This window comes from Zonotrichia leucophrys, chromosome 1 (assembly GCF_028769735.1).
Source record: "Zonotrichia leucophrys gambelii isolate GWCS_2022_RI chromosome 1, RI_Zleu_2.0, whole genome shotgun sequence".
Lineage (NCBI taxonomy): Eukaryota > Metazoa > Chordata > Aves > Passeriformes > Passerellidae > Zonotrichia > Zonotrichia leucophrys.
In genome coordinates this window covers 26451231-26478096 of record NC_088169.1, presented here as the reverse complement: position 1 = coordinate 26478096, position 26866 = coordinate 26451231, and the positions used below count along the sequence as shown (strand labels likewise).

At 36.3% G+C, this 26866-nt stretch overlaps 1 protein-coding gene across 7 annotated transcripts in view; it reads right to left on the bottom strand.

Annotated features, from left to right (window-relative positions):
- The window catches only part of ATP11A (ATPase phospholipid transporting 11A), a 117497-nt gene that overhangs the window by 35941 nt on the left and 54690 nt on the right, over positions 1–26866 (bottom strand). For all 7 annotated transcript variants that reach the window (XM_064709292.1, XM_064709301.1, XM_064709310.1 and 4 more), the window contains exons 2-11: positions 24166–24288; positions 13344–13433; positions 12139–12219; positions 10537–10644; positions 7595–7723; positions 6977–7080; positions 4270–4320; positions 2751–2815; positions 2285–2366; positions 865–1015 (exon numbers count right to left, since the gene is read on the bottom strand). In XM_064709292.1, the coding sequence (XP_064565362.1) occupies positions 865–1015; positions 2285–2366; positions 2751–2815; positions 4270–4320; positions 6977–7080; positions 7595–7723; positions 10537–10644; positions 12139–12219; positions 13344–13433; positions 24166–24288 (984 nt within the window). The remainder of the gene's footprint in view (positions 1–864; positions 1016–2284; positions 2367–2750; positions 2816–4269; positions 4321–6976; positions 7081–7594; positions 7724–10536; positions 10645–12138; positions 12220–13343; positions 13434–24165; positions 24289–26866) is intronic.

Below are 26866 nucleotides of genomic sequence, written 5' to 3'. Positions count from 1 at the left end.
TTACAAAAAAAAATAGCATAGTCCCATAGCAACTCCTTCAAGGATTATCAAATTACATAACTTTCAGGCAGCATTTCATAAATAAATAAAGGGTTTCCTTTCCCTCTCTCAACACAAGCAGAATGTATGCACATAACCTGGCTCAATTTTTCAGTGGTGGAGACTTGGGGGAACTACAGTCAACCTGCTAAGCAAGCTGAGACATTGCTACTGGTGCTAACAAGAACTCTAGAAAGCCTGCCTAGCATGTGCTCCTCATGCATTTAGGGTAAGGAAGCAAATTTTCCCCTAGTCTGACTGGGAGGATTTAGTGAAATAAATACTGTGCTTTCTGTAGGGCAAGTTTCAGCTCACTGCTTGGGATCCTCTGGGTGTCCATTCAGGACAATGTCCTTGTTCCTGTAAGAACACCTGGCACTGGTGACTGAAGTTCTCTGATGCCTCAAGTGCTCATAACACAATAATATGAAACTAAACTTATGAGGAGCATTTTTATGGAGATTCCCACAGTGGATTATTTTGACCATGTCTCTTACAGAACTGCCAATAGCTGTGGGATTCCTTCTAGTCCCTGTATTTCTCAGTGAGAGGTCAATTCTTTAGTAATTTATATAAATAACAGGCAGTTCCAAAAGAGTTTCATGAAGCTTTTTATATTAAATTAGAGATTTTCTCATCAGTTAAATTCACACATACAACTTAAGGGAAAAAATTTAACATACAATCTTTCTACAAGTACACTATCACCACTGTCAGCAAAAAAGCATGACTGGTAAGTTAGCAGGCTGTGTATACTTTTCAGTAGAATCTCTATTAATTAAGGATTTTGGGAAACTTTCTTGGTATTATCATTTATTTCCATACCAAATTTCTTTTCTTTTCAGGCTCTGTTTTCTGATTGTACCATGGCTCATCACGAAATGGGTCACTCTGCCAGGCATACTTCAGAACAGTATTTATTACTGCTTTACTGACGAGAATACCGAGGTATACAACAAGAAATACATTCATTGATCTAAAAAAAAAAGGGCAAAATAAGAACCCCATTAGCATATAAAGGACAGAGTTTATTAGAAATTGTTATACTCAGTCTGTTATACATCCTTCTAATATTTGCTGCAAGTCTAACAATGCTAAGATGTTAAATAACTTTTCCAAAGTACCTTTCCAAAGAGGAACAACATTACTGCATTAAAATTTACAACCACAGTATTTCCCATTTTTAATTTCTATTTTTCCGTTCTTATAGTTGTTTCCAAAATGTGTGTGACAAATTACCAAAACTAGTATATTACTCAAAACAACAGCATAGATAGAATCATAACAGAACAATGGGCCTTGAATCTGCAGACCTTTTCATGCCACTTCGCTGAATCATTATAAGATCACTAACATAAGTACTTTCATAGAAATAAAAAAACTAAAAAAGAACATTTTGCTACACAGCTTTAATGTTTTAACTCTAGGCAGATCTAAAAAAAGAGCAAGAACACTTTGCATTTAAGATTATATTTTCATTAATGATGGGCATGAACTAAAAGCCATGGGTTATACACCAACACCAATAGAAAGAGACACAACACCATTGCTCAGTCACTGTGTAAGAGAAAGGCTGTCAGCTGGTCAGTACATCTTGCCTCAACCAATGACATCTTGTTTCTCACAAGGCTGGACACCTTACTCAGAGCTGATGATTTCAGATAGAGTAGGAATAGAAAATAGTAAGCAATCAATGTCAGCTCACTCCTTAAGGATAGCATTGTCATACTTTCCCACCATGTTTGTCTGTATGGCACTTGTTAATTTTAGCTAAACCATGGAAAACATGTCACAGACAAGCATTGTTGAGAAGTGCATTAAAAAAGTTATTTTTACTGAATTCAAGACTTAATTGCAACAAAAAGCATTGAATGCTAAGATAATAAAAAATATAACCCTGAAAAGCTGTCAGTACATGTACTCTAAACAGTGAAAGAAAAGTGAACAACAAAAAGTTATAGAACAACAAAACATCATACATTAAAGAGCTAAGCATTAGATCAAAATCTCTTTATTTTTTCAACATCTAACAAGAATAATTTGGCATTGAGAACCTCATTTATATGGTGTTATAAGACTTGCATTATAAGTTTAAAAATAGTTAAAAATAAGCAAATTTGAAATCCCTCTACCTCTTTTCTTTCACTTAAATCAATGAAATATACACTTTCAGTGAAAAAAAATCTGATTTGCACCATTTAAACATGCAGCTTTCAAGCCCCAAAATAAGTATTACATATTTTACTTCTCTACAGCAGAACGCTTCTGTGATTTTGATTGGTAATTTAATGCCATCTTGGTTTCCATGCCAGTGTAGATAGCAACACCTGAAATTAGACAACTTGTTTTACTAAAGATTGCACAGTGCAGTAACTTCAAAAGAGCACAATTCATTAGATTATTATACTCTATAATTTCTTTAATTCTTTAGTCTGAAGAAAGAAACCTCAGATTTGGATGACAACCCAAAATTAGGAATGGCTTAATTATCTTGGTACTTAGAAATTTTAAGCAGCATTTACATCCCATTCCAGTCACAGTTCCCAATTGCTAAAGTATTTCTATGTAACAACATTAAACACCATTAGAAAGTTGTAAAACAAGTGATGCAATAGAAATCATAAGCTCAGTAGTAACTGCAAGCTTGTAACCTTGTTTGGTGTTTGCTTATTACTTCAGGGTCCATTACAGTAGTCAACAGAAATATTTACCAAAGATTTTTTCTGTGTTCTTTAAAGTGGCTCCTCTAAGAAGCAGATTTTCAGATCCTAATGGCCTGCAAAAGGTTAAGTATTAGAAAATTTAAACATTTCTAGAAAACCATCAGGCCTTAGTGGAAGTTACATAGAACAGGAATGTGTTTTACTAAAAAGCTTTTATTTTAACAAATTACAAGGCATATTTAAATTTTTTAAGTGAAAATTAAAAATAAATAAATATATGCCTAAAATTAAGATCACCATTTCACAATTCAAGTCTTAAACCAATGCACCTAAACCCCATATATGTAGGTACCCAAATACTCACCATCCTAAGTGCACAGTACTTATTTTTAAAAATATTAATTCTATTATTTTTTAGACCTATATAAACGATAATGTCCTGTATGTGAGAACTTCTTAAGGACAATACAATCCTCCATTTTACTTTAAATAGCATACAAGATATTTTTGATACTTGCTGTAAACATTTTTCAAAATGCCAATAAATATAGGTAAAATAATTTATTGAAGAGTACAAGAATTAATGTAAGGACTGCAATGAAGTTTAAATAACATTTTGGAACATGATGTGTACACTAATCATCATATGAGTTCAAAGCCAAGGACTACTTTACAGGCAGACTGCATGCAGAAGTATTATTCTATCTATATAGCAATAAAAAAAATCAAACCAGGAAGTACATTCGGCATTTTCCAATGTTATTTCAAGTGCACTTGTGGTATGAAACTCCCCCCAAAAATCAAGAAACTCCAAAAAGGGCCACAATGCTGATGTAAAACCTGAAACTACTTTCTAGAAACTAGGGGAACAATGTTACATGAATGACCCAGATCAATCGACAGATTCAATAGCAGACTGAGACAGAAAATAACATATCTAAAGACACACTGAGGATAGGAAGCACTTAGCCAGCACAGCACTGCCTAACTCCCCACATGCTGGGATCTAGAATATCACCCCAGCAAGCAGCTTTTCTCTCCTAGTGCTTTGCCTCTTTGTGACCAGAATCAGAATAAAATCAGGTACAGCAAGTTGGATGCTGTCTCCCTTGAACACACAGCATTATGGACACTTTACACAGAAGTACAAACACACTCAGTAAAATTACAGTAAAAAAATATTTGACATGGTCAAACCCTTCAAAATTTAAGAAAAATGAAAAACACAAGTGATACTATTTATATTGTTTACTGCACTACCAAGATCACACACTAATGGGGCATTGTTGTACAAGTGCTGTCAAAATCCTATCAACATCATTTACAAACTAAATATATTTCAGATAAAATTGAAGTTGAATAAAGGCATTAAAATACTAAAGAGAAATATGATTAGAAGGCAAAATATCAATTATTTATGAAACAGCAGTCTGGAATTTTCTAAGAGAAAAATATTTTATCATTAAAACATAGCAGCACAATGTTGGTGAACCAAAGGTAATTCTCATTATTGATACTTATTGAACTGTGAAATATTTAAATGTGTAGAAACTCTGGATTTCCCCACCTTGCAATAGGCTCATTCCTATCATGGTAAACATTTATTCGACCAACAAATCTGAAAGGGAAATATACAAGTAGTTTAACAGTACTGCTAATAGATTATTTAAGAAATATTTTCTAGAAAGTATGTATCACAGAGAACACTTTCCAACTGAACAGGCTCCAATTATCCAGAACATGAACAAGAACATAAGAGATACATATAGATACACACTTAAAACAAGCAAATACAAAAATACATAGAATGGTAACTTGACATAAATTTTGCAAATGAAGAGGTGTAAAAAATAGGGATAAGTCTTCTAAGTAGACCCATGAAAAAGAAATAAAAAGTCTTATTCCCTAAACTACCCGAGATAAGTCAGTGCAATTACTATATTTTACAACATCTAAAGCCTACAGCTAAATTAAAACCAAAGCAAACCAAAGCCTAGAGCCACTAAGTAATTCTTCCTCATAGTATTTGTCAGTACATTTTATCTGTATGTGGTGGCTTGACCCTGGATAGCAGCTAAGCACCCATCAGCCTCTGGCTCCTTCCCCCCCTCAGCAGGACAGGGAAAAGAATTGGAAAAGCAAAAGTAAGATCTTGACAGTTTAATAAGTGAAGGGAAAAAAACAAGTGGCACAAAGGCAACTACTCACCACCTCCCATGAGCCTGCCAATGTCCAGCCAGTCTCCAAGCAACAGCTGCTTTGGGACATTGTCCCCTGGCCCTGGTTCTATTGCTGAGCACGACACTACATGGCACAGACCCTCTGGTCATGGCACAGACCCTCTGGTCAAATGAGGTCAACTATCCTGGCTCTGTCCATCCCCAGCCTCTTGCCCACCCCCTATTTTCTGGAGGGGGAAAATGGGGAACAAAAAGTTTGACATTGTAAAAATTTGGCAATAACAGCTAAAACCATGGTGTGCAACTAATGCTGTTTTAGTCTCAGAGCAACAACACTACACTACTGTGGCTGCTACGAAGGGAACTGACTTCATTCCAGCCATAATCAGTACACTGTATTTGCAATACCACTGTCCAAGTGGATAACCTAATGCAAAGGGGATTAAGCTGGACATTAGGGTTCTCAATTGTAGAGGAAACTGTGGGGAGCTGGTGAGCCTGTTACCCCAAAATGGAACCTCTGAGGCTCACAGGAGTGGTAACCTGTCTGCTGAGAGAACATACAACATGGTAGAGCCACATCTGAAGACAGTAATGTACAGTTGGTTATGATGCATCATGATACAAAACAACCACATGCCTTTGGAAAAGAAGATTCACCACTGTGTTTTGTTGGGAGGTAAAATCTCAAGTTCGAATCAGCAGATACAAGCTGACTACCAATAAACATTTTAAACATTTTCAGTATTTTGTGTCAACAGCTATCCCAAAGAATTTCACCACCTATAATAGCGTGAGTTTCAACTTGCAGTCATTCACTTTGAGAGCAAAGTATTTTAAAAAAGGATCAAGCAAGTGATGGACTTGATACTCTGAAGAACCTGTTCTCAAGTAGATTTCTAAACCAGCTTCTTAATCACCAAGATCACAGAAAAGAGATGCCTTCACACCTCAGAAATAAGGAATGTTTTTTCTGCATCTTCCAACAGTATTTGCTGCCAGAAGAGTGCATTTCAGCTTCAGATCATATTGTTTTCTGTGTATTATTTCAGCCATTTTTTACTGTGATAGAAAAAATAAGTGCTTTCCCAATGGCACAGGACTTCTTGTATTACTATTAAGAAACTTCAAAAGGGGCTTCTCAAGATTTCTCATTAGGCTTAGTGGAATTGTGTACAGTTCTTTTTGCAAAATACTGAGTGTTGTATGACTTTATGCAACTGTAGATATTTTTCTTCATGTTCTGCATTAAAGTGTTTTCCTAATTGTGATGGCTTCATGCTGTCATTAGCCAGTACTTCAAAGCCTGTGGTATGAGGCTCATGGTTAATAACAGCAGATGAAAATCTGTATTTCAAATAGTCTTGACAATTTAAATTTTTTGTGGTTGACATCCTTTCAGATCTGATTAGATTGACAGTGGCTTTACTTTGTAATGTGACTGATGAAGTTCTGTACCAGAACCAGAAGTGCTTGTCATTTACTTACTGTGCATTTGTGCTAGACTGTTACTATTATCTTCAATCTGCAATATCTTTGCAAGAGTCTTTTTAAGCCACTTCAGCATTTTGTGAGTGTAATTTTAGTTAAAACTAGGTAATATAATCTGTAAATCCATTTAACTGGGTACACATAAATGACAATACTTCACAATATGCTGAAAGTAAAGGAGCGAGTGCCACAGGCAACTTCTCCATATAGTGGAACACCCAGTTCCTCTGGAGAACCTCAAAATTGTGTGTGACACACACAGACAGGGTATGGGTGCCAATATCAAGACCTATACTAAGTATTAGTAAATCTTAACTTCTTCCTTATTTTTGTATTAAAAGAAAAAGAAACTGAAGTTCTAAAATTTTCACTGCATTCCTCAGTGAACTGCTTTGAGCCATTCCTCTTTGGAAATCACTACCCCAGAGCACACCTAGGGAGCTACCTCCACAAAAGGAGTATGAATGGAAGACCTACCTGACTTCAAGCTCACTCTGGGGCTCACTCTAACCAGAGAGATGCAGCCAGTATTCTTTCATTATGATTTTTTATGATTTATTGCTCAGGTACCTTAAATGAACCAGGTATGAATTATTGTCTTACTTATAAAGGTCAGGCTGAGGTTGTTCACATTCAATGGTAGCATGTAGTGCATCGATTTCCTGTTCATTGTGAAATGCCTTTGTGTCTTGAACAGCATAGTAAGTCTGGAATCAATAAAAACATGTAAATAAAATAAAAAAAGAACAGATACACAAGACATTAATCTGCACATACAGTGCAGCTCAGCATGAAATCTACTAACTTGTGTAAGAGCTCATAATTCAAATACAAAGCACCTCTAAATGCTCCTAATTTTGGCATCTGCTTATATGGTCTTTTCCAACCTTTTTTTTTTTAATGATTATACAGAAATGTGAAAGTACCTTGCAGTGTATTCATAAATCAGGTCACTATGAAAGCATATAAGTACAAAACATTAGCGTATTACCACTGTAATCTGCATGCCTATACTGGACACAAACAAAATCACAAATTAATATCTTAAAACTTTTCATAAAATAATATTGCTTTAAGAGAAATGAAGTCAGATGGTAGAAACATAAATTACACAAATCAGTGTACCTGCTTACACATATAAGCATGAAGTCATATTGTGGTCTGTGTCAAAAATTAAAAGCAAACTTTGCCTTAGAAAGAAAATGTAGAACATTTAATTACTTTCTGACTGGATTCACCATCCAAACCAGTTGTTGTAACAAAACATGTTCCATCTCCTCTACTACTCGATAGGAATATTAAATCACACGGGAATGTTTCATTTTCCTTTACCATTACAATATCTCCAACCTAAGGAAAAAACACAAGAAAATAAAATGCATGTATGCAGAAGCCACAATTTCAGATTTCCTAGATTAACATAAATATTTTGAAAATTCAGCAGTTTTTATTTACAGCACCTTTTTACCACAAGAGTAAAGAACTACAGAGATATCTCTGGAAAACTGAATTATACCTTGTTGAATTACTGAGATCTACTGTTTCTGGCTTTCCTCTCAGGATAACCACCCTGCCAGTACTGTCTTATTAACTTTTGCAAAACTATTTGAGAGATGAAAGATATTATACTTGTTTTAAGACTAAATGCAACAAAACTGTTTCAAAAACAGCAGGAGATACATGAACTACTCTTAGACACAGATGAAGAAGTGTCAGAAAAAGCCAGCAATTTAATCTGCTGCTGAAAACAGGATACATTTTTTAGCAGAATTTTTGACTAGGTCCATCCTATTTTTATCCATGTTTAAAGGTGAGCAAAATAATTTTTATTCATGGAAACATACGCAACATTTTACAGCACGTTAGAATGTTGCAACAGAATGGCCAACCAATTACAAATTCAAAATATCCATGCATATCATTCAAGAAAAATTAGTTTTTCTACATTTCTGGAGATTAAACAAGTAGCAAAGACATATTCCATGTTCTAAGAATATCAGGGTTTTAATAAAAACCCCATCAGAAATACATAATTTTTGCAATTTTTCATGTAGGTCAACATCTGTTCAATATACTTTTATGTTGTAATTTATTATAATAAGAACCAGCCTAATTATTGCTTGTTATATCCTTAAAGAGCTAAATTCCACTATTCTTGCAGTTCGCAGGAGTCACTTAATTCCAGTTACGCAAAACAGTCTGATAAAAATCAGCAATAGTAACATCTAAAAATAAAATTTTAGCATTATTATAAAAAAATGAGATTTATCTAATTGTAGATATGAAAAAGGCTTTTTTTTTCTTAACCAATAGCAATGAAAAATTGCAGATTTTACATATGCACAGAAGAACACAAACTCTAAGCATATCTGCAACAATCAGGTATGAAATTCTCATTTTCCTCAATCCAAACCAAATAAAAGTACTAGTACATAGCATCTTAATACAATTTAAAAGCTGTTCCAGTATTTGCCAGTATGTCAGCTAAGGATGCAAAGGGGACAGGGACAGTTTCTTTCTGGTGGAAAGTGACAGGACCTGAGGCAGTGGGCACAGCCTGGAAGGTGGGAGGGTCCCCCTAGCTCTCACCACGCTGGTGGCTGAGCACTGGAACAGCTGCCCAAGGGAGGCAGTGGGGTCCCCATCCTTGGAGAGACTTGAAACCTGTCTAGAGAGGATCCTGAGCAAACAGCTCTTGGGGGCCCTGCTGGAGCTGGGGGCTGGACCAGAAAACCTCCAGTAAAATGAAGCAGAGCCACTGTCAATGCCAACCTCACCCATTCTCTGGTTGTGTGAAAAAAAACTTCCTTTTTCAGCAATCGTTTTCTTCCTTCTTTATGATGAAGTGTCCTCAGGCTCTGGGTGCAGAGGGGCCTACTTTTTACAATCGAGTCTGTTTTCTCATGTAACATAGATCTGAGAATTTCACCCATTTACAAATAGACACAGATATCCCTTTCTATGCAAATGTTTTCAAGGTCTGTCTCTCCTGTCATTCAGTCACTCAAAATACACCCTATGAAAGGTAATAAACAGGGGAGAAATTAGGAAAATATGGGTGACATATTAACCACTAAAATTCAAAATCTAGCTGCATGGTACTTGACTATTTTTGTTTGGTATATTTAACTGGTTAGTTAACATACCTGACATTCTCAAGCATGTGATGTCCTAATTTTTTTTTATTACTAGGAAGTCCCAGGCAGAAGCTATCACACTCAAATGGAAGGTCACAGCAGAAAGGCTGTGAACACTGTTGATACACTTATGGCCAAAAACAGCAGAGCAGAAAAAGACATCCAAACAAATATATTTAAAAAAAAAAAAGAAAATTCCAAACAAGTATCTATCAAATTTTCTGAATTCTAAAGAAAATAATGTTGAGAAAATAATGTTAAAAAAATCCAAAAAAACAAGCAGCAAAAATTAATTTCTGAAAACATGCCAAAAGGGGAATGTAGCAGCATTCACAAGGTCAATGGAGAGACTGTGATTTGATGGGTTTTGAGGAAAATATTTAGAATGTGTTTTATCTGCACATATGCATATATCTCTATACACAGCATTGACTGTCACAATCTGACTTAAATAAATTATTAATGTGCATAATAGTAATTATAGCCCATCCCAAAGGGCCAGGTCAAATAAGGCTCTGAACAACCTGGTCTAGTGCAAGGTGTCTCTGCCCATGGCACAGGGATTGGAACTAGGCAATCTTTAAGGTCCCTACCAACCCAAAGCATCCTATGATTCTGCAATAATCACAGTGGACAGAAAATAGAGAAAAGATAAATCATGACAGAAATTCCAAGTTAAAAATGGAAAATAAAAGTAACATTTATGGAAGGAGTTAGTTAATGCCAGTTAAGCAAAATAGCCAGATAAAAAACCAGCAATAGTAGCATCTAAATATAAACTTTTAGAATGATGTTAATAAATGAGATTTATCTAATCTCATTAGGAATTTAATTTTATAATTTTATAAAAATCTTTTATTCAGAAACATAAAACTAAAAATCAGTATGCAGTAGATCTAATCATTAAATGCAATAAATGCTGCATCATCATAGTACATATCTGCATAACTTGTTTTATGTCCGAAGTGTACAAGAAGGATGAAGTAAAATCTGACTCACAAAACCTGTTAAGTCATAGTTACTTACTCTTAATTTTTGGCTTTGCTTTCTAACCAGTTTTCCGTGCTGAATGAAATGAACAGGGCAATGATTTATTGCATTGTCAGCTTTATGTCTCAGCCAATCTTCATAACCCTAGAAAAGAGTGAAATGGAATGATACAGTGATGCACATTTGGCTATAAAGACACAGAATAGCTCTAGCTTGTAAGAAAAATTTTAAGAATTATCCTTGATCACTGTAAGGGAAAAAATATTCTCACTAGAACAACTGAAATTGTGATCCATGTCAGTACCAGAGGTGTGCTGAATATGTATGAAAAAGAGCATTCATGGTTACAATTAGTCAAACAAACCCATGTATTTCAATAAAGACATCTGCATGAATAACGGTTTCAAAAGTGTACAACAGTTTCTGGTATTTAAGTGACTATCTCTTGCTCATGCTCTCTTGACTCAAGTAAGTGCACAGTACTCATAAAAGCAGTTGTCAAGAAGGTGGTAGTGCAGGCAATCTATTTTGGGAGAATGGGACTTTATCCTGTAAGATGATAGACATGACATGACAAAAGGTTGTCATATTTGATGACTGTCTTACATTGAAGTCAAACCTTTTAACCCTATATACAATATACAGTTGTGAACAATTTTGTTTTGAGAAACTTTGCAGAGTACCCTAAGTTTAGTGCTCAATTACCCTATGAATGTGTTTTATACAAGTAGACAAACTAAAGGATAGAGAATCTGCAACTTTCTATTGAAAAGGTCCTGCCTTATGACAAAGATGGGATTAACAAAGTCATCAGTGGTTGAGATGGAAAATACCACTTGTGGTCCACAGCATTTTTAGATCTATCTCTCTTGAGCACATTTGAAAATTCAATGCACAACAAAAGTACCACTACCTTGGATGCTCTCAAAAATAATCTGGGAATGTATAGAGACTTTATAACTTTAGTGTAATATACTTCCAGGGGTTGGTACAGCTCCTCAAGAAGGTCCCAAAATGTACACAAGTTGCTGGGAAGAAAAATCAAGGAAATACACAGAACTGCAGTACCAGGCACAGCCTGTCATAACCCAGGCTTTGGTAGGTCACTACTAACAGTAACACTTAAAAGTGTAACATTTAAAATCTTAAGAGTGGGGAAGTCACACTGAACTTGCATACTTGCATGTATCACAACTTTTGCTCAACAAGAAGTGCTGAACTTAAGTATAGAATATACTCAATTATGCATAGTTACCACTGTAAAGAAAGAGAAACAGAACTCTGCATAGCTTCTTTGAAGAATCATTAAGTCTGCATTTAGCATAAAGACTGTGAAGGCAGTAAGTTATCTATTAAGGGACAACTGAAATTATTCTCTGTTTTGGGACCATCTGGGGTGGAGCTAACTTTCTTCACAACAGTCCTGTGCTGCTGTGCTTTGTACTTGGGCCTAATCCAGTCTTTTTTACACCCCAGTGTTTTGGCTACTACTGAAGAGTGTCAACATCAAGGCTTTCTCTTGAACCTTCTCCTAGAGCAGACCAGCAGGCTGTGGTGGGTAAGGGGCTGGGAGGGGGCAATGCTTGGACAGCAAACCCAAACTGACCCAACTCTCTCTTTGGTCCCTACATTACTCACCTGTTTGATGGCTGTGACAGTGATGACAAACAGAAGCGGAAGTCCACTTGTAACTGGACTTGTAGGTGTATCAATAATTAACTGCAACAAAAAGAACAAGTATTTTCTGGTTATATTTTTGTGAATGTTAGCAGTCAACCTTTCAATTAAGATCTTTAAAGCAATTCCCTCAATATGTTAAAAGACATCAAGGAATTTTTTACAGAAAAAAAACCAGTACTTCAATAAAACTTTACGAATGTGTACTATACTGGTAAAAATTTGAAAACTGGATTCTATAAGAAGATACAATACTGTAGTTAGATCACATTAATAGCAGATGTTAATGCCTTGTAAAAATATTTGCCAGCAAGACTTCAGAGAAGTATTAGACTGGAAATCCGCAGCTTTGGAAGCAAAATTATGGAGCACCATTAGAAATTAGCATGGCACTGGCTTTACATGTTATACAATAGAGCTGTTCTTATGCACACAAAGAGTAAATTCTGAAATATTGAGCTTCTGCAAATATAAACAAAGAGGCAGAATTCACAGAGGGAGTGCAAATGACAAAATTTAAGTTGTGCTGAGAATCTGCACTGCTTTTTTTCTACAGAATCTGGTCTGCAAAGTAATACAGTTCTTCACTTAGTAAGATTTTTATTATTTAACACAATAAGTGACTGTGACAGGTTCAGAATTAAGACACTTATAAAGCAGCACACTAGATATTCATGGAACTCATTTCAAAAGCAAGCATTTATGTACCTCCCTAAGCAAGCATCATATCAATACCTATTATAACAGTTTTGACAAGCTTTGATCACAGTACAGTTGGAAAACTGCGATCAAGACAATTTTGTAATAAAATATAGTATTTTTGCAGAACAAAGAAAACTCTGTCATCAACAGAATTTATAGTAACAGTCTTACTCATCTGGATGTTTATTACAAAATAAAAATTACAGACATTGTTTTCTATTTTTTCAAGACATAGGTCTTGCTGTCCAGTTAGTGCGGCTGTCGAATTCTCTTCAGATTAATTTCACAGTGACAACCTGGAAATTAAATAAAACCCCTTTTGTCATATCATCAGTGATTAAAGGCTTTCTAGGTGCAACCATTTACCTCCATGGTCATCAAAATCAGGTAATTTTAAAACTTTTTTCAATTTCTTCCTATTTTAGAAAGAGCACAGTACTTACTGTGAAATGGGGAGCACTTACCTGAACAAGGAAAATGATGAGAAAATAGAAGTTAGCTATTCTTCTGAATTGCTCAAACAAGTTTTTTGGTACAAAGTTCCAAAATGTGTACTGAAAACAAATGCACAGATTATGAACGTTTGTGAAGAAAATATTATTCACATTCAATTTTATAATTCACATTTCAAGATAAACTAAAGAAGCAGAAGTGGTTTTGTTAGTTCAATAATTTACTGAATTTTAATCTTAATCAACAATCATGTATTCTTACAACAGGAATGTTTTCCTGAACTGTGATAATCCTCGTACTAGGGATTGCAATAATTTTTCAACTAGCAACAATACTTGTCCAGAGTTAGCTAGTTATGGAATGGTTTATTTCAAGCTGTTAATGGATTTTAAAAGCACCTTAATTTCAAAGAGCACTTTTAATTCACTTTTATGCTGTGTTCATGACTCGAGATAGGTGGCACTCAGAGCTAACTACACAGTAATAGCAAGACAACCAAATAAAAGCTGTCAGCTCTTTTCTTCCTTGGCAGGGACGAAAATACTACTCAAGATAAACTACAGTGGTGAATAACAGTAAGTGGCTGCATATTTCTGTACTGATCTTACAAATTACCCTAAGTGCTGTAAAATGACATAGAAAACAGTACATAAAGCTGCAAACAGTAAATGCGAAAACTTCAAATGTAAAAAGTCATGTAAAAGTGATAGAGGATCTTAACATCATCTAGTCCCCATCCCCTCCCCTGCTGCAGCTTCAACTACAGTGCTTTTACACAGCTCACTTTGTAGCTCCAGCAAAACATTGCAAGGACTGCTTATTGGAACACATGTAAAAAAATGTCAGCTAAAATTGTGTGAAAAGGTTTGAAAAATGGCTTGAGAAAAGTAGCACTGCACCATCTTATTATCCAAATTATCCGTTGACACATAATAAAATGACAACTCCAATAAAACTTTCATTTCAAATGAGATGGGGTAAGAAGCTTATCCTAATTTATTTGCTCTGTTAAAAATGTGCCTTGTCTCCTCTTGGCAGATTGCACTTATACTTGCTGATAACCAAATTATTCCATGAGCTAGACATCTGAATTTGGCCCTGAAGGCAAAGACAGAGCTCTGGAAGGAAAGTGCTCTTATTACAACTACAGACAAAAAGTATCCAGGATAAATATGCTTTAAACATATAAGAAATCCCATCATATACAGCAATCTTTGTACTTGGGTGTTAAAGCCTGAACATGTGCAAGACATGAGAATGAAATGTTCTTTTCCTGTTGTGTGCCAAAAATCAGTATCTATCTTAAATATGCCCTAAGTTACCACTTAATCCTGCATAATAGCTAGTTCAGTATTAAATCACCTGTGAGCAAGCCAAAACTCAGGCATGCAGACATGCAACAGCTAGAAAATCAAGTGTTCTAGTCTTGCAATCAGAACACTTTTCATCAGACAGGAATGTAGTTTGCACTACTCATTATCCAGCTACATGGGATTTTCACAGACAAGGAGTTAGACTTGATTATTTCTCCTTGCACTACAATGCTGATTGTTCAAAACTACTGTTATGATAGATGACTGTATGGATTCTATTCAATGACAATAATTGCATATTTTCATCATTATCCGGTAAGTTAGCTCTGTTTTTTAATTATATTCATTTATTTTTTTAAGAATCCCTGCCTGCTGGGAAAGAAAAGTGAAAAACAGTTTTTTCCATTTTCCTGTTTAGCTCTTTTGATAGAGCTACTTTGATAAAAATACTATTTTTTCCATGGTAAAGGGTCTTCTGACCATTAAAAGTTCAATTATTTACACAAGTCCCCCAAACCACCATTCATTAAATAAAAATGTGATCTCTTATGTAATAACTTCTACTTTAAATCTCCTAGACGGTTTTTGATGAAACATCTAGTAATAGCATTTTACTGTTGGACTAGATATTTAAAGTATCTGATTGAGAAATCAAGTAAATCAATTAAAACAATAATCCATAAAAGGTTGTTCACCTTTACCCTTAGTATCAAATTCGCCTCATATTCCAACCTTAGTTCACTCCTTTCCCTGCCAAGCTGTGGTCTACCACAGCTCCACCTTTGACCAGAAACTCTCTTAGGTGAATAAAAGGGAATTACATGGGAACACTTTAATGGGTGAGAAGTGCTTCCTAAAATGGATGCTTCTTTAACACAGACTACTTCTTAAAACTTTATTTTCAATCTGACAAATTTTTAGCACTTTACGACTCTGGGTTTCAGGCATACTAAGTAAGTCTTTATTCTGCACATTCATCTTCAACAGAGAAATAATGATTTTTGCAGTGTAGGCAAGAATGAACACTAAGATGTCTAGACAGACCTTCCCCTACCCAAGCCATCAGTAGCTCAGAGCAGTATTTACAGATGGGCAGGTAATGTTTAACCAACATAATCACTCCTCACAGAAGCAACTGAGGGGCTGCCACTCAGAACAAGATTTATCTCATGACTGCTGCATTTAAGGCAGTTTCTCTACCCTAGCTAGGCAGAAACAAAACAAAAAAAATTAAAGGAAAGTCATTAAACTGACCATATTAAATCCATCTGATTACTCTGCTGAGAGTTAGTACTATCATCTCTCTCCTCCAAATAATTTCTAGTCATGTTCTTCGTAAACTCTTAAAAAGTGGTTTGTGTATATTTACTTTTTTTTCCACTATAATTCACTTGAATGATATAAGTTTATCCAAACAGTTACACACTATTTAGATAAGCTTTTGAATTGGAGATGGCTTAAATGATCTTTGCCAAATGCTACAGAAGACCCACAGGCCAGAGTGCACGGGTGCTTTGTGCTTACAGGAGGTAACACATCAGACACAAAGTAATAGTAGTTATGCATCCAGCCAACACATGGCGCCAACAGATGCATCTGAAGCACTGTGCAAGAGTCTGTAAGATAAATCTGGTGTCAAAACAGCATCATGCAAGTAGATTTTCTTCCCATTTATAACTGCAGTAGCTGCAGTGTTGAGGTATTTCTGCACTCATGAGCACGTCCATAGTATTCCCACCCATGCCCCTGGCTCCATCTTCCTCTTTACTGATACCATCATGCTTTCAGCACCTCCACAGCCAGTCACACAAATTCCAAAATGTAAAATACAGTGTTCTTGACACCATATTTGACCTTTCCATTCGGTATCCACATGCCAGAATTTTGGCTCATATTTCAAGATTCTCTTTCCACCCTAAGAGGTAGATATTTTCTTAAGTAAAAGGAGAGTTTCTTAAGTAATCACTTTACATCAAAAGCTGAAGCTGTAAGAAAAAGCACTTCGTACTGAGTTTTGTCAACACGTCAGTTTCTTACAGATTATTTGCTTTTAATAGTCACCACCTCTCTTCTAACACACCCTGATTTCACTCTTTTCACTCAACCTTTTTGACTGCTTCTTATAAATGTTTAAAACTACTACAATAAAAATATCTAACTATATTGGTTTAGCCCTGGTTCATAAACATCTTCCTATGATAATTCTCATCCCTTCTACAAAACAAAACCCATCCTGAGGATAATAAAATCAGGGTAGTATAGAGAAAAGCTGATCTTGCATTCATTTGTGTCCATGGTGACTTCAGTATTTTTAATGAACATATTTTTATATCGATTACTAACAAACAATACATGTTTAAAGCAGCAGTTTAAAAATTAGATTGCAGGCATGTGTGCATACCATTTCGGTGGAAAAAGACATTCAAGATCTTCTCAAGAATCCAGCCCCAACCTCCCTGCCATGAGTAGGGACATGTTCCACTTGACCAGGTTGCTCCAAGCTCCATCTAAAACAACCTTGAACACTTCCAGAGATGCAGCATCTGCAACTTCTCTGAATAACCTGTTCCAGTGCCTCACCATGCTCAAGGTAAATCTAAACCAACCCTCTATTAAGCTTCAAGCCCTTCTCCCTTGTCCTTTCATTTAATATCCTTGTAAAAAGTCCCTCTCCAGCTTTTTTGTAGTCTCATTTTAGGTACTGAACATAACACTTTACATATAACACCACCTTACAAAGTATTATATTACTAAAATGGTGTAAATACTACATATATTATATATGTATAGGTAATCCTCTTCAATAGAATAGCTGAAAAAGGTCTGATCAGAAGTTTCAGAGTTTCTTTAAAGTTAGTTTTATTTATAAAAATGTTACTTTTTGGAAACATGATTTGCCTATCTATATAGAGAACTGGTACAGAAAACTATTGCAAAGGGTATAAAAAAACAGGAAATCAGTTATTATCTGAAATCATAAGAAGTAAGTTGAGAATATGCCTTGTATAACTCAAGTGACTTGCTTATAAACATAAAGAAAATTTAAAACAGAATTTATCTATGTTTTTTAATGTATTAAATTAATAATTTAATGACTCGAAGCAAAAAAAATTCAGACTTTGTGCTTATATGTTACTCAACAGAACTGAAATATTTTGAAAAGGGTTGTGCCATATTTATGACAATTTGGAATGAATGCGGAAAGACACAACAATACATTAACAAAAGTATTAACATATGCATCATCTGCACAGGGTTTATCATGCCACTGAGGGAGGGATTCCAGTTTCTCTACATCACAAGGTCATTCACAACACAAGGATCAGTGAAAGCTCTGCTACATGTAGGGCTTTTACAAGTGATTAACAACCACTGGTACATTCAGAAAAAGTGCAAAAATGAAACAGATTTGGTGAAGTTACATCAAATGGCACACTTGATAAGCCAAGATACATATTTTGGCATGGGATTCCTTAAAACCAGTTGCTGATAAAACAGGATTTCTATTACAAACAAGTCTATCTTCAGTAGTCTCTGTTCAGCAACTCCCAGTCTTATCAAATAGAGGCTATTAACATCAGGAACTCCTCTGACAAACAAATCTTCCAGCACATGTAATTATGTAATTATAACTCTAAAAAAAGAAAAAAAAACCTTACAGCAAGAATAACAGACTGAAGACAGAAGTCACAGAGAATACTAAGAAAACTAAAGAAAGAGCATGTGAGAGCAAGGAAGCTGTCTTCCCTGGCATTAGATTTGGATGTCTTGTTTTCCTTTCTTCTTCTGCTTCTCTTCCACTACATGAACACTCCACACTGTCATAAAAACTTTAAAAGCTCTGTTAAGGGCAGTACCAGAGCAGAAGATAAAATATTGCTAATAACCCTGGACTGAGCCATGGGAAGGGTAAATGGCTTCTCCAGGGAGCACAAGGGAGGTTGCAGAGAGCCTCTGACCTGGAAATCCCATGCTGAGCAGGATCATCAAGAGCAAAGAAGAGCTTTTCCTTGCTCTCTCTAGGCACTGACAGTTATCCCCAGAAGGAAAGTGTATTATTGTGCCTGGAAGAAGTGCACACTCATCCACTCCCATCACAGCCCAGGTACTGAAATCCCTCAGCTGGCCCCTTTGAGAGTCCAATTGATTCAGAGGCATTTCAGCTTCACTGCCAGACAAGTCCATTTACTCTTCTCATCTCTAACAGCTCCTGCCCTGCTCAGTGTTTGGCAGGGCTGGGCACACCTGACCCTGCAGCCCTTGCAGCATGGATCTGACCTCCTGCTGCCCCCAGTGTGGCTGGGAGGCAGGGGAGTACCCAGGCAGAAATGCAGAGCTCTGTGTTCCAGCTGCATTCAGAGCAGATCAGTAAAGAGGACACACAACACTCCTGCCTTTAGTCCCATACACAGCTCTGCATACCTACCCTCTCTACCCCCCAGGGTATGCTACACAATCTTTTACTGGCTTCACAAACACATGGCCATGCCTCTTTCCACTATGGGCTTTGGACACTCTTCTGGCTTTCAAATATTGCTCAGGGCTGTGCTCCTTATCTTGAAACTGCTATGTCATGGCCTTAGAGAGGGCAGACAAAGGCTTCCAGCTGTGAAGTAGCCCCTTGGAAAGTGTGGGACAGCCTAGGTTTCTGCTGGGTTCCAAATGGCTCATAATGATAAAGGTGGTTTAGTATTTCCTTAAGTACTAAGGATTCCTTAGTACTCCTTAGTATTAATATTTCTTCTAAATGTGGCAACAAAATGAGAAATCAGAGCAGACCCAGTCTTTGTGTGTTTTTATGAGTAAATGCTGCAGGGAAGAGGTACAGTACAAGGGCATGAATTTCTGCTAAAAGAAAGGAATATTTCAACATCCTCTGCTGAAACATGTCAGAATTACTTAACTTTATTAAACTATTAGCCACTGTGAGTAATTGTGAGTCATCTCAATCAGATTAGCACTGAAGGTAGCTAAGTTTTGCCTTGCAATGTATAGGATTCCCAAAACACAGCATTATTGTCTCAGGGCACTATCACAGAAATCAATGTTTGGATCAGTATTTAATGATAAGTCCTCAAGAAACAGACAGCCAACTGAAGACTGCATGATTTGTGCAGTAAAACCAGTATCACTTCTGATCCATGAATACAGCATACAGCATTAAAAAGTAGGAAATAACAGTGGTCCAGGTCTCCCACCTGAATTCAACTGATTGCTTTTCTATAAGGAAGAACAGGAAATAAAGCTACAGCACAAATGAGCACTTTGTAATTTCATGTATAATTTAATTAGAGTGACATCTCTTTAGGGCAAATTCTTCAAGGAATAGTTCTGCATACATTGTAGAGTCAATCTTGCATTTCATGCCAGAGTCATATCCCACCACTCTTCAGTATCATCTTCCAGGAGCATAAGCCCTCCTGTCTCCAGCTCTGTTGGTGACTCAGGCATAGGTGGGTTCTGTAGCTGTAAAATTTCTCTTTATTAAATTATGACAGTAAAAGTCTGCAGCTGGGCAGGACCACCAAGGCAAAATACTGTGTGTTGATTATCCACAGACTGAAATGAAGAGTAAAAGCCTTTTTAAGTCTACTTACTCAACTTGTTCTGTGGGTAGTATGGGGGGAAATCTCTTCTCCTGCCTAAACTTGGTGGATTTTCTAATTTTGCCAAGTGTCTCTGACACACAGAAAACTCTTGGCTCTCATTAAACAGGTTACTCCTATCTAGGAATTTCTGAAGTCTTTGGCTCTTTCTTGTGGTTCTTTCTTTATGGTTTTTTTTTTTTTTTTTGGGGGGTGTTGTTGTTTTTTTTTTTTTCAAAAGCAATAAGCAACTTTTGAACTCCATGACTCCATGTTGTTGGTTCAAAAAAGATGTTATTTTCAATACAATTTTTCCCTCTGTTGAAGAAAAATGTATTCATTCAATCAGTCTTCAATTCATTGATTCCAGTAGAACAAGAAGTGAAAATCCTTACATTGTCAACAAATCAGCTCCTTGAAGCATAGCAATTCTAGAAAAGTATTAGATTAACTTCAGGAAAAGGGAATTTGGATATTGAAAAAATGTGTGATTGCACGGGTTTAGGAAAAGGGACAGACCAAACCTGAGCAAAGACATGCAGTAGCTTTTACATAAACAATTATTGAACAGGCTCAGGCTATTCCTCCTGGAAGGGAAATATAATGGAAGACCATCAACAGAAACAAGATTATAAACAGGGGATAACTGTATTCGAAATCCTTGAATCTGAAAATTACTAACTCAAACTAGCAGAAAGTTTGAAAATGAAGGCTCGTGGTTTCTTTTGGCACACATTTCTGTAGTTGAACTGTTCTTTATTCTGAGAATTTACATGGGCTTAAAAGGTATTGAAGGGATTCACAGAGAAGAAATTAATTCAAGACCACTAAATACACAATCATATTCCCAGCACAATAACATGAAGCCTGAACCTTAAGGAAGTTTTGTATTAAAAAGTTATTTTATAATTTATCAGTTTTTTTCAAAAAGTAAAATCCTGTTTCAGAAGGAAAATAGGTTGCTTCTCACCAAGTTTTGGTAGCTGCTATGGCTCCCTAGTTTAACTTAGTTTCCACTTAATTTGTAAATTCCACCAAAAAGTAAATAGTATCAAAATGTGAATAATTTTTTTCAGAAAAAGGCAAGCCACCTCCCTGCCAATTCAATTACTTTCTTTCTTCTACATTTGAAACATTGGAATTTTTCTACTAGCTGATATTTTTCCATGCTGCAGCACTGTCATGTGAAAAATTCAATCAAGGGTACATAACAGCCACTTCAAAGGCCAACACCCAAGGCAGCTGAAGCAGCTGAATGTTAAATCAACAAAAGGATACATGTTATAAAGGTCACTGTCTGTAGAAGGTAAAAGGAACAGCATGCACAATCCAAAAGACATGAGTTTTTGTCTTTTACTACTTCAGCATACACCTTTTGCAATACATTGTTAATACCGTAATTGAATGAACACACCAAACAAAAAGAACACTTTTGTCTAGGCAAGGTCTTCCCTGTATCATTTTTCCCAATCAGGAATGTATCATTAGGCAGACAGAGCACTAACCACGTTCCACAGTGACACTGCAATGTCCATGAGCTATCCCTCTGCACTTGAATCAAAGCCTTGCCTTGCTGACACCAGGAAGCCCCTGGTGAAGCAGAGCAAAGTGTACCTTTGGAAGGACCAGTAAGGTCTAAGGTTCACACTACTGCAAGGTGATGTCTTTTTCAGGGCATTATGACATGACATTTTTAGTAAAGCAGCATACAGACAGACAAATTGATGCCATTTCCTCATGCTTTTGAACTATCCTTTTTAGAAACTCAGTTTGTCTTACATTGGGGTAAAGTCTGTACTTGGAAGTTTAGAGTTTCTCATCCTTGAAGAGCAATCACAGACCTTCTTACATAAGCACTAAACACCTATAAAAGTCCAGCTGAAAGTTACTGTCTGTCTTGCTGATGAAAGATGAAGGAAGTATCCTTCATGGTTGAGGTAACACTATACAGTGTGCTTGTGAGCAGGTACCTTTACTCTAACAATTACGGATTTGCACATTTTGCATGATTTTGCACATTTGAGCATTTAGTAGGAATGTAATGCCTGCATTCCCCACACTGTAAGAGGTGCCCCCTCTGAGGGTTCACAAGCAAGGGACAAAGACAGGTGAAAGGGGAAAAGGAAGCAGCTCAGAGAACCAGCATGAATGCTAGTCAAGCCACAACAGTGCCTTATTCAGCTTGTCTGGGATGGAGCGTGGGAATAACAGAGTTCACTTGAAAGGGACAGCACAGGAAGGCCTCATATATAAGCAACAGCTTTCATCAATCTGAGGAACTCTTGAATATTATAAAGCTTTTACACGAATTCTGTTCCCTCCTGAAATATCACCACTGTATTTAATTAATAAACAGAAAAATTGAGAAACATCTTATATATATAAAATGTACTTCCACTAATACTTTTTGTTTACGAAAGGCTATTTACAGATACAGTTCACAGCTAAATAGTTTAACATTTAAATATTTAACTGAATATTCTGTAAATCCAAATAAAAATCCAGTAAAGTCTCTATCCTGAACTGGTTGAAGTCATGTATGTTTACTAATTGCTGGCAAGGATTCCTTAGTTCAACACATGTTTAAGTAATACTTTAAAAATCTCACTCTGCAAAGCAAAGCAACTTGTAACCTCCACTAACTTAAAAACATCCTGTTCAACTATGTTTTGACATATTATTTCAATACAACTATCAGCAGTAACTTCAATGGCTTTATTTACATACATCTCACATGTGATTAAAAAAATACCACAGGAATACAAAAATTTGCACTAAGTGTGTTTGCTCTTCCATAATTCAAAAGACAGTACAAACCAACGTGTAGAGCACAGGATTTCCCACTGTACCAGTCTGACTGTACTTCATCTGCCTTAGCATTCAAGCATTCTCTCTAAAGATGCCTAAATACTACACTCTGCTTAGTACACTTTCTTTGAATGAAGTACAGTAAGAAGGTAGCAAACAGAAAATCTCACATGAGAACTGACACACCATTTGTGAAAAGTCTGGCTTTCATGATGTTAATGGCTGGCAAGTGTTCAGGTCCACAAGGGTAATCTCTCAGCTCCTTGAGATCACAATGCTACCAAGGTTCTGAAAACTGCTGAGGATTTGAGACAGTATTCAAAAACAAATTCTCAGTAATGGAGATATAATTCTGAATTGATTATTTTGTATTAGCTGAAGGTGTGAGCTCATGAAGATTAAAATTAAGTATATTGCAAACTTGGGAGCTCTTAAGTTGTTAGCCATACATCACCTGCAAGCATTCAAGTTTCAATGGCACTGCAGTAAAAACCTTTGGCTAAAGAAAGCCAGCTGGAAAGCACCAACATCCCAACTGCTCACAAAAAGCTGCTGGAGCTTAAGGAAGTTAAAACTTACTAATTGAGGTAAGGGACAACTAGAAGATTTCTAAACAGCACAAATGTATTACACTGCCAAGACTTGAAGTATGATGCACTTTCATGTGAATGAAGAAGACTGTTGACAAAGTCCCATAGGAACAGCTTTTGAAGGGAATGACACTCAGGATAGAGTATGATGAATCTAAGTGCTCAACAAATTAAATTATTTCTAGTACTTTGAGGAATTGCTTTCGAGTACAAAGGATGCATTTTTTTTAGGATGATTTTATTTACTCCAGGATTGCCTCAAATGAAAATTGGTTTTTTTCTTTGTTGAAAAGCTCATTATTACTCACAGATTGTACTATACTAGGTACTACAGTAAACATGGGAGAAATTATTCCATTTCTATTCATTTTAGAGACAAATGAGCAATTAGTTTCTCCAGAAGAAATCTGAGATATCTTGATTTTACCTTTGCTGGTAGGGGAAAGCAAAAAATATACAGGAAAAAAACTTGAAAAAATAAACAGAAATAATAGCTTCAGCTGATTTATCTAAATGAATGAATGACAATATAGGTACCTTTGATGAGACTACTCTATTATCTGGAAACCTCTGTGGAATGTATGCTTCAGCGCCTGGAGGTGGCTCACGATGCCCAACATAAATAGTGCGACTGTCCACCCAATTCTCTTCTCCAGCACACTATGGGAGAAAAAAGAGTTACTGTGTCAGTTCACTCAGAACTCCTGCAGAAACATGAGTCACACACTGAATTAACTAATCACATGCCTGACCATCTACACATACACAGCCAGCAGCACATGACCCCTCATACTTTTCTCTATCAGCTCACGATCACCAGAACACCCAGAGCCAAGTCAAATGTCAAAACTGCCTTAACTGCACTTCACTGTCCCACAACACAATGAAAGAGCATCCATAAAAACCACTGTTCTGACTTTTTTGTTTATAAGTGAAACAAGGGTGAATTGTTTAAGACCCACAGTCAAATTAGGTATTTAGTAAGTATTCATATCTTTCTCTTTTCATCACTAATAAAAATCTGTGCTAATTAAAATATTTTAATATACGACAAATTCTTCACAATTTTGAGACTAGCCAGCCATAGCTCAGAATTTCATTTGCAGCAAAGGGAAACTCTTCTCCTGAAATACTAGTAGTAATCATTTCTCCACACATGAACAAGCCTAGAGACTCTTAGGTTGCCAGGAAAAGACCTCAGCTTGTCAACTCAGAGCACTTCCTCTTCTATGAAAGCTGTAGAAAAAAAAAGTAGGTGTGCCACATTCTCACATTCACATCAAACTCTACCGCACCTATAGCTTCCCCAAAATTACTATTTCTGTGTTCTATTAACTGTAAAAAACGTACAAATCACTGTAAAAAAAGTACTTACATGAAACCAAAATAATCAATTTTTAACATTTAGAAGTAAATTTTTTGAGGACATAGATTATAAAATTACCATCCCTTAGTCAACAGTCTAATTCACACCTACCTTATGAAAAACATTTTTGAACCACAGAACACATCTCTAACACTTGGAGAAGCCCAGGCATTTGCAACTTTAACATCATCATATGGTCAAATCTGGAGTAATTTAAATATGTCATAAATTAAACTCAAAATCTCTGCTCTATGTTGCCCTGGGGCATTTACACATTCTTTCATTAAGCATATTAGAGAGAAGCTTATTTTCTGCATCCTCAACAGCTACATGGTATTTAGTACATTAAATACATCCTGAAAGTGCTCCTGGGCACCGGTGCTTGTCTGCCTCTAGAGGTGACCTGTCAGACTGACATGGAGCAAACCAACCCCACACAAACAGTGTGTCTTTGGTAGTTTACACAGCCAAGGCATCATTCCCCACAGCAGCTCGATGTACCTGTGCAGTTCTTGACAGAATTCAGTCATACAGACACGGCTCCTTCTTTTCTAGCTAGTCTTCATGTCAATAGGTCCATTTACTTTACTAGTACACACTTGGCCACTAAGCCTAAAACAAAATTTAGTTCTCAAACTTGAACATTCAGCATAACATTTTCTTCATCAATTCACATCTGTGATTTTTCCACTGCCCTTAAGTGCAACACAGCTGAAGATCATTTTCTACATAATTTATTGGGAATAGACATATAAAATCTTGCAACACTCTGCAGGTTTGGAGCAGCTAAGCTAATAAAACAATTATCTCTGTGATGTGCATGACTTTCTCGAGGTTGGAGAGAACATCAAAAATATAAAAAGAAAACCTATTGGACACAGACTATTAACCACAAAATAGCTGAGTAGAAGTCATCAAGTAAAATGTAAAGTGAAATAGAAGGATTAAAGAAAAGTAACTTCTGCCATCCCAGAAGCAGATACTAGAAGCAGACACAAAGGACCCAAAATCATTACTTGATTCTTACACGACAGAAAAATGAAGGCATTATGTTCAGAAGACACCAAAGGACAAAATTTCAATACTAGGCATAAAACTAAAGCCAAAAGTAAACCCCCCTTCTTTCTTATGTGTTATTCAACTTCCAATAACTTGAAAGAGTCACTTAATACATGATATGAAGCTGTTCACAAAGGAAACAGAAATGACAGCCCCTCCTAAAACACACCAATAGCCCAGTCAGGACTCATGCTAAGCCCTGCAAGTGCCCCTGGCTCAGTGGGAGTGCACTCACATTTCTCCCATGCCACAGCTAGCACAGGCTCGAAACTAGGACGTGGGTCAGTATAAAAGTCGCATTGATTTTCCAGTCAGACAACTTCTCCCTTACCACCAAGTGGACTTGTCAAAAGTCAAGTGTCATTCAGCCCATTCCTGAAGGCCAGATAACATTCTTTGAGCAAGCCAAAACATTTTGGAAGGAAGTAAAGCAGGACAATGTTTCTATATTCCACCTTACTTCTATGGCAATAACAAAACATGGTATCTTTACCATTTTATCAGTACACAGTACTTATTTATCTTGTCAGTGCACTAAATGTGCAATGCACAGAAATTATCTACTGACAGTTGCGTCACTTAATACTCCTAGAATTACAAGGGAATGTGAGATATTCCTGTAAAATACATCAACTTGTACAACATTTTTTTTGATTTTTCATTAGGAAGGACACTCCAGACAAACACAGCACAAAGATTACTCCTGATAAGTGAAGTGCCTAAGTTCAGAGATGATTACCTAAACTGCTAATGGAAATGCCTCATAAACTTGGAAAACCAAGAAGAAATCCCTCAGTTTCTACTTTCCTCTAC